This window comes from Lagopus leucura, unplaced genomic scaffold (assembly GCF_019238085.1).
Source record: "Lagopus leucura isolate 7727_CA_CO unplaced genomic scaffold, USGS_WTPT01 Super-Scaffold_100021, whole genome shotgun sequence".
Classification (NCBI taxonomy): Eukaryota; Metazoa; Chordata; class Aves; order Galliformes; family Phasianidae; genus Lagopus; species Lagopus leucura.
Genome location: NW_024962274.1, coordinates 160,063 through 168,299, shown reverse-complemented (window position 1 = coordinate 168,299; position 8,237 = coordinate 160,063). Strand labels below are relative to the sequence as shown.

At 42.1% G+C, this 8,237-nt stretch overlaps 1 protein-coding gene across 1 annotated transcript; it reads right to left on the bottom strand.

Moving 5' to 3' along the window:
• Positions 1-370: 370 nt before the first annotated feature.
• Positions 371-5,616, bottom strand: LOC122183954 (cytochrome P450 2J2-like). Its single transcript, XM_042878442.1, has 9 exons — positions 5,452-5,616; positions 4,611-4,773; positions 3,615-3,764; positions 3,255-3,415; positions 2,446-2,622; positions 2,084-2,225; positions 1,361-1,548; positions 704-845; positions 371-549 (listed from the first exon to the last, which is right to left on the bottom strand). The coding sequence occupies exons 1-9, from the start codon at positions 5,614-5,616 to the stop codon at positions 371-373; spliced, it is 1,467 nt and encodes a 488-aa protein (XP_042734376.1).
• Positions 5,617-8,237: the final 2,621 nt, after the last annotated feature.

Sequence of the window (8,237 nt, the reverse complement as noted above, 5' to 3'; positions counted from 1 at the left end):
CTCTCTTTTAGTTTGAAAATATGCATGAATGCATAGAAATGCATGGGAGGCATCCCTCAGGACCTAGCTTTAACGTTTGCTTTCCCGCATTAGGATTCCTATTGAGCCTTGAAGTAAGACCAGACACTAATAATTTTCTGTGTTTATTTCATTTCTAATATATAAGAAAAAGTTTACATAGATTTTCCATATGCCAAGAAAAGGAAAACCAGAATATTTTTCAGGTCCAGCTTCCTAAAAACGTGACACAACAGTTCAGATTCACGCTGAACTTGATCTAGAAATGGGGAATACAATAGGTACAGAAAAGATCAGTACACTTGCAAACCCCTGGGAGTTCCTCTTCCCCAAATCTACCATATGCTGCAACCTAGCGAAGAACTGCACAGAGTTTATATGGGTGAGGTTTCATCGTGCTCCCAAAGACAAAGCTCAGGTTGATCTCCTTATCTCCTTCTGGTGGGGTGAACTTGAATGTCTGCAGCAGGCTGCAGAAGATGATGAAAAGCTCCATCTTGGCCATCACCTCTCCCAGGCACACACGATGACCTGCAGGGGAAGGGGAAATGCAGTCAGTCCCCGGACCAGGCTGGAACCTTACACTTTCTGGCATTACACTCCCTTTGTTTTGCTTTTCTTCCACAAGGAAAATATTACTGCTTCACACTCAGAGTCTAACTCGGTTGGTTATCAGCACACCTACCTGCTGAGAAGGCTAGGAACGCCTCTCGGATCACAAAATTCCCATCCTTGTCCAAGAAATGACCAGGGTTGAACTGGTGAGGGGTCTCCCAATACTCAGGGTCAAAAAGAGTTGAGTCTATGTTTGCCATGATGATGGTACCCTGCAAGGAAAACGCTGTAGGCTCAGTTCTGCCTCTGGATTTCTCAAACATCAAGAACAAAAGGACACAAATGAATTCCACATAGAGTCTGTGGCACTGCTGGGCACATGGTTAGAATAGAACAAGTTTTTTATCGGGAAAAAATGCTTAGTCACAAACTAAGTCCTATTTTGTTGGGGTTTTTATAGTGTTGTTTTGTGTGTTTGTTTCTTCAAAAAATAAAGAAACCTCCATATATCAGCTTCAGACATTTCCCTGCTTTATTCCCTTCATGCCTCCTTTTCCATCCTGTTAGCAAATGCAACAGAATGAAGGGTATGAGGTTATTCACCTTCTTATCCTAAATCGAGCAAAATGATTTTCCCAATTCTGACAAGCTTTGATAGATTTAGAAATGAAAAACAGTGCACCCTGCAAACCGAGCAGCACATTTTAACTCCTAATTGTCAAGGCAAAGGGAGAGCACAGAGCAGTGCTGTGCAGGAAGATGTGGCCAAAGATGACAGACAGGATACCTTCGGAACCTGATAACCCAAAAGGGTTGTATCCTTCACTGCTTGTCTAGGAATGGTGATTAAAATAATGCTGCTAAAGCGGATGATCTCATGAATCACAGCATTTGTGTAAGGCAGTTTCTTCCGATCCTCGTAGTCGATTTGGTGGGAAGAACCCAGAACAGCATCCAGCTCCTTTTGGACTTTCTCTAGGAAGGAAAAAAAAAAAACCAACACAACAACTGTATATGTAGAATTTTGCATGAAATGGCTGCCTTTTCAGTTTCAGATTATTAGCAGTAACAGAAAAAAATAAAATACGTAAATAAATTATACTTCTTATATCCTAAAATGTAAATACAACTATTTAGGTGCTACTCGACTACAATCTGATATTTCCCAAATTTTAAGTTCTGTGGTTAGATCATCAAGCTCAATAGATATATTGATCTTCATAGTTAAAGGAAGGGGAGCAAGTTAATTAAACAAGAATTTCTGAGCAATAGGTTAAACTCAAGCTTGGTTCTAGACTAGCTTGAAAGGGTGATCGTAAAGAAAATAAATAAAATAACTATGTAGAACAGACAATTGATCTTCTTGAAAGACAGAATCACAGAATCACCAAGGCTGGAAAAGGCCTCCAAGATCATCCATCCAACCATCTGCCTCTCACCAGTATTCCCCACTAAACCATGTCCCTCCGTACCACATCCACGCATCTCCATGTCCGTGTCTCTGACTCACCTTGGACGTCTGGATAAGCCACCATGTAGAGCAGTGCCCAACGTAGAGTGGTGGCGGTGGTCTCTGAGCCACCCAGGAAGAGATCAAAAACAGACTGTAACATGTTTTCTTCGTCATAGGTAGAATTTGGGACATTTTTAGTCTACGGGTGTCAATGAGAAAGGTGAAATAATAGCACAGAATCCAGCTAAATATCTACATCTTTAAAATCACCTGTTGCACACCCTGCCCTCAGGATCCCAGAGTACAAAAATAACAAGTGTACTATTTTACACTTCTGAAACAGGTTATTGGCTATTCAAGGTTTGTATTTGAATTCGATAGGGATAGCATCTGTGTCAACTCCAGCACAAATTACTCACTTTCTCCATCTGATCCAGGTAAAAGTCAATGAAATCTTTTGGTTCATCCACTCTGCATCTCTCCCTATGACTTTTGATCTCCTGCCTTATGAAAGAACGAATAAAATTACAGCAAGATTCTATTTTTCGTATGGGTCCTGGGAGGTGCCCTAAAGGCCATGGGAGAACTTCAAATATCTGTGGAGCAAGCATTCAACACAGCTGCTGTAAGTTATACAACACAAGCAAGGCCATACAGAAATACAGTGCAGACATTTTTGGTGATGAGTTACTGAGTCAGTTTCAACCTTGGATTCCTACCTTTGCTGCATAACTCAACTCATATCTGCCCTGTTAATTCATCAACAGAAGAATCCCGTTTTGCAGACAGGTCTGTTTTGCATGCATTAATGGTGATACAGTCGATATTAATATATATTACCTCAATATATAGGAAAAAAAAAACAATCTCTTTTACTCCAGTACAATGAATATCACTTTTCAACTTTCTAATAGCAGTTTCAGAAATGGAATTCAGAAATTTCAACATCCCAAGCACTTTCCTTTCCTGGGAAATTCTAATAAAAACTATTAATATAACGGTTGAACAATGCCACGTCCAAAGCACTTCAAATCCAATTCATATTCATGGTCAGTATTTTTTGTAAAATCAGCATTTAATGTGCACTAAATACTGCAATAACTCTGACAATATATAATGATATAATTATTATGGCGTGAAAATTGTCTAATTACTATTACCCCATAGCGCAATAAATATCGTGTTCAATAGTTAAATAATTTGCATGTTAAATGAGCCATTTTCTCACATAGTAAACGTAGCTGTTCCCAAAAGCCACAATCTCATTGTATGCTTCCATCAGCTGGCGGAAAGTCTCATCCTGCAGGGAGAAACGATGCCCAAACACCACAGCACAGATCACATTGGAGACCACGTGAACGATGGGGAAGGAAGGGTTAACAGCTCTTCCTGCAAACACAGAGAAGCGTTGGTCACAAAAACACCAGCTGCTTTGCTATTCTGAAAGCAAGCTCACAATGAGGTTTTGTCACAGATATCCCCGGTGCTATTTATTTCTGGAGCAAAAATAACCTTTCCCCTCCGTGTTACACAAACTACACGCCGTGTCAAAACCACGACCGCGCTCCCGACCACCTCGGTGCCGTACCATCTGTGCTCCTGAAGAACTCCACCAGGTGCCGGGCCTCGGTTTGTATCCCACGTTCCATCCCTTTATTCCCCATTCCCAGTTTCCGGAGAGTCGCAATTCCAAAACGTCTCTGATCTTTCCAGATGAGACCATTTGAAACCAGGATACCTTCAGCCATCAAGAACCAATTGGATGCCATGTTAGTATTCATGTAACGTTGATACTTGCTTGCAAGCTATGTTTGCCAACATAGTCTTGTCTCCCTACAGATGTTGTGTCACCACTGCAGGAGTGGCAGAGAGCTTTCCTCAGCCGACAGTACGTTCAGTTTTCTACCACCTGGAAATACGATGGTCCCTCGCACTAAGCTGCTCAAAGCCTGGAGACCTTTCTGAGGAGCCCATTGGAGAGGTCTGCAGGTTTCCTGTTCTCGTTCTCCTATGCTTGCACGGATACGAGGCTGGTGGAAACCAGTTTAGCCACTCCTGTTTCAAATACAGAACTCTATCCTCTGTCCACCAAAATTCATCAGCGCCTGATGTAAACAATAGCACAATAAAAACTTCTAAACAAGGACACATTGCACCTGCAGTCTCACTAATGCATGTAAAACCCCAGTGCTGTGGGACATCCCCAAGGGCCACTTCTTGTTCAACAGCTCAGTGCATGCTTTCTCCATTGCAGCCATTGTGTAAACAAGCAACTGAGAGCTTCAAAAATTACTTCAGCCTCTGCTCCTCAAGCTCCAGATGAAGGATTGAAAGGCATCAGATGGATTATTTCAAAGCAAGGCACGAACTTAGACACCAATAATGGATAAATTAGATTAGCAAGTACAAACACTGCTGCTTTGGTAAGATTCTGGAACACACGTGTGATAGTGGGATGGAGGAGACAACTGAGGAATGCTGCAGAATTGCTTTATTTTGTTTCTCATGAGCAAATGGAAAGGGTAAACAGGGAACTAAGAGCTTGTCAGCAGACAAAGTCCTTCAGCAGATGTATGCATCTCACCTTTTCCAGAAGAAAATCTGTTAAACAAGTGGGTCTGTAGCCGCCCAGAAACATCCTCTGAGTTGGTGGTGAGACCATCTTTCACCGCTTTGAAGCCATACAGCACCACGACAGGTTTGTGGCCCAGCCACAGGGTACAGATGTTCCCATAGGTTTTTGCTAGCTGCACATTAGTTGATGCAAAACAAAACAAACAAACCAAAAAACTATTGGAGAAACATCAACCAAACTGCACACACAATGGGGTCTTCTCTTCCCACTTGATGCTACCCTGGGGTTCAGGGAATGAAGAGGGGAAAATGCTTTTGTTCTGTGATGGGAACATTCATGAGAGTAAAGCTGTGGCACTGCCCTGGGATCCCACTATTCACAGCTATGTGAACGGTCAAAAGAACAGCTGCTCTTGCTCTTTTTAACACATAGGGTTGTCTTTGGGATAATAGTGACTGTGGAAATGCTCCTGGCTGGGTATTTACAGCTCACATTAGGTTTCATATGAAAGTTCAGCTGTCCGATGTCAGTTACATTTTTCAACTCATTTCATTTCCTCATCCAAAAAAACTAGAACTACTCAAAATTACACATTTACATACAGAACGTTGGAAAAACAGGTTCAAACATGCTGAAATCCTCCATTTGTCTTTAACCTGAAGACATCATATCCCAACATTCATTTATATCAGGAGCCTGTAGATTTTATTTGACTCCTTTAGGCACTACATTTAACTTCCATGACCCTCTTTCCTCCACTTGAAGTTCTCATAACCAATTACCAGCCTATCGACAGCCATCATCGTTGGTTACAGCTTTTGCTCCTTCTCTCCCATCCACAAACACGTACCTTTTTCAGGCTCCCATGGTCAGCTCTAAAATTTACCCACCACATGCTTCCAATGATGGGAAACGGGATCGGGCCAGGAGGAAACCGGCGACTTCTCCATTGCAGTCTCAGGAACTGCAAACCCAGCAGAAACAAAACCAGGGATAATAGCATCACAGTCACCATGTCACACCTCCAAACTGGTCTGTCACCGAGAAAGCTGTTATTAATCTGTTAAACTGACTCTGTTGTTCTACTTAACACTTCCAAAGAGAATCAATTGTGTCACATTCAAACCTTCTTCCCTACCACATTTCTCCAACAAGAGTGTTTCCACCTCTGAGCATACTTAATACATTGCCATGCTGCAATATGCTAATAGCTGCCATCACATTGACATCCAACCAATGCCAGAAGGCGGGCACTTCATTCTGACTTGCATCTGATATTCAGAAACGTCCCATTGAGCAATTGGTTTGGTTGGAGGTGTCACTCACAGCACTGGCTACGTGCAAGCTGAGAGCTGGGATACTAAACTGGAGATTTTGGCGTGCCTGCCTGTGTGCAGTTTGTTGCTTTTGTTTGTTTTTCCATATTTGTGCATGTTTTTAAAAGAAAAAAAAAAAGACATTTAGTTGTTGAGAGCTTATAGATTTCCCTGCTGTCAAATGTCAACTAGTTCTGAAAATATCTGTGCTCAGTTTCTCAGTACAAAGCCTCTGCGACATCCACGTGCACATCTTCCAAACACACAACTTTCTCTTCCACCGTCCTCCTCAAGTCCTTCTGACAGGTGAAAACATTCTGTTTCCCAGAATAAATCTGTATCGTGAGTGAGTGCACTGGGGATGGGTTGATGGTTGGACCAGATGATCTTGGAGGTCTTTTCCAACCTTAACGATTCTAAGATTCTAATCCTGCTTGAAAAAGGTACTCTGTCACAGAACCACCAAGAGACCTCTCAGATCACTCAGTCCATCCGTCCACGTACTACTGCTGTTTCCCCACTACGTCCCTTAGTGCAAAATCTAAACGTCCCTTGAATGCCTGCATGGACAGTGACTCCACCACCTCCTTGGGCATCCTGTGCCAGTGCATCACCACTCTTTCAGAGAAGAACTTCCATCCGCGTCCGTTCATCCTGATCTGCATCAGATTTCTCACCTGTCCTACAATTCTGATGTTTACAGTGGCGTTACTCATTGACAAATGAATTGTCTCGCAACACAAACATAGAACTTTCAAGGTCTCTTGATCACTCTGAGGTTTATATGCCAGCTGCTTCTGATCGTGAAAAGGAGGACTGATCCCAGAGGAAGAGCTAAAAAAGAAACAGGAACAGAGTGTGACTTCTTGTCAGAAAGCCACTGGTGCCTCACAAGCCCACACTGCCTCTGGGAGAAAAATAAAACATAAAAAGAGACAGCTGATTGCTACTGGTTCAGTATATCACAAAAACATACATTTTGTTACAAATCCATTCAGAAAATGTTTAATACACGTCTTGTCTGAAATCACTCCCAGCTTTCTATCAAATAGCTTCTTGTTCTGTTCAGGTTTCCCCTTCTGTAAACACAGCTATGGCTTTGCATACTTCGGCCCCATAGTTCAGTTCATGGAAATTTCATAGGCATTTCCTACACCTGTGCTTTCAGGTGGTTACTTCCCCATGTTTCTGTCCAGATATAGACGGAAAACATAGGATCATTGAGGTTGGAAAGGACACTAAGATCATGGTGTCCAACCATTAACCCATCACCATCAACCATCATGTCACTGTGACGTGAGTGAGCTGGTTAAGGGCTTTTATTTGGTTGGTTGTTGTAACTGAAGGATTCATGGTCACTCCTTCCTATAAACCCAAGCAGAGAGGAATTAGACAACTGAATTACTTCTTCTCAGTACACTGCCAGCGTCAGCCCTTAGGTCAATCAGGACATGAGACAAACAGCCAGCGTCATGAAAATTAGTTCTCAGGATTAAAAAAGTTTTAAAGCAAAACTTTCACCTTTAAAAAAGATGAGCATTTTCTAATGACTCTGAAATATTGATTCATGTTTCAGTTTGTAATCTGCTACAAAACCCAGATCCTCACCTGCTTACTCCCACTCCGTCTTCACCATGCAAGGAAGAATAACACACAGTTACATCATGCCCTACCTTAGCAAGCAACAGGTGAATTTTTCAGGTTATTTGCCCAAATGATAAGAGAAACTGATGGGAAAAGAACGAAAAAAAAGCTAAGAACTGGGAGACAACAGTGGAAATCAGCTGGATGCAAGAAGAGTCGTGGCGATATGTCCCCATCCAACTGCTGTCTGCTAAGCAAACACTCATGTGGTGCCTCAAGGACGGCAGTAAGCATTAAGTAGCAGGTTGACCATTGCTTGCTGCTGTGTTGGGTAACAGGCAGTTGCTTTGTGCATTTCAACTGCGTATATTCTGCTGGCAGAGCTGATGTGAAAGGTACTCTGCACAGAGGTGATGCAGTCAGGGTAGGCTGCAAGTAGTCACACAGAAGGGGAAAGAAAAAAAAATTAAGATATTCAATTTGTTTCATTTTACGAGGTTTGAACAGGATATTTGCAAGACAACTGTTCCAAATAATTGTAATCTTTCTGTATTTTTTGTCCACATTGAGGCTTCTCGTTCGGTAGGTTTCTATGCTGCAGCTTCTTCAGAATTTCTGCAGCTACTGCTGACCACACACTGCGCTCAGTGACACACAGAAGAAAGGTGGGAGAAAAAACATTCAGCACAAAGCATGTCCTAAGATAAAAATAAAAACAAATAATAGCACATCTTTG

Coding starts and splice junctions, on each gene's coding strand:
- LOC122183954 (XM_042878442.1), bottom strand. CDS start 5,616: ATGGTGACTGTGATGCTATTATCCCTGGTTTTGTTTCTGCTGGGTTTG. Junction 2,226..2,445: donor ACCTGGATCAGATGGAGAAA/GTGAGTAATTTG, acceptor TGACACCCGTAG/ACTAAAAATGTCCCAAATTC. Junction 1,549..2,083: donor GGCTTATCCAGACGTCCAAG/GTGAGTCAGAGA, acceptor TTTCCTTCCTAG/AGAAAGTCCAAAAGGAGCTG.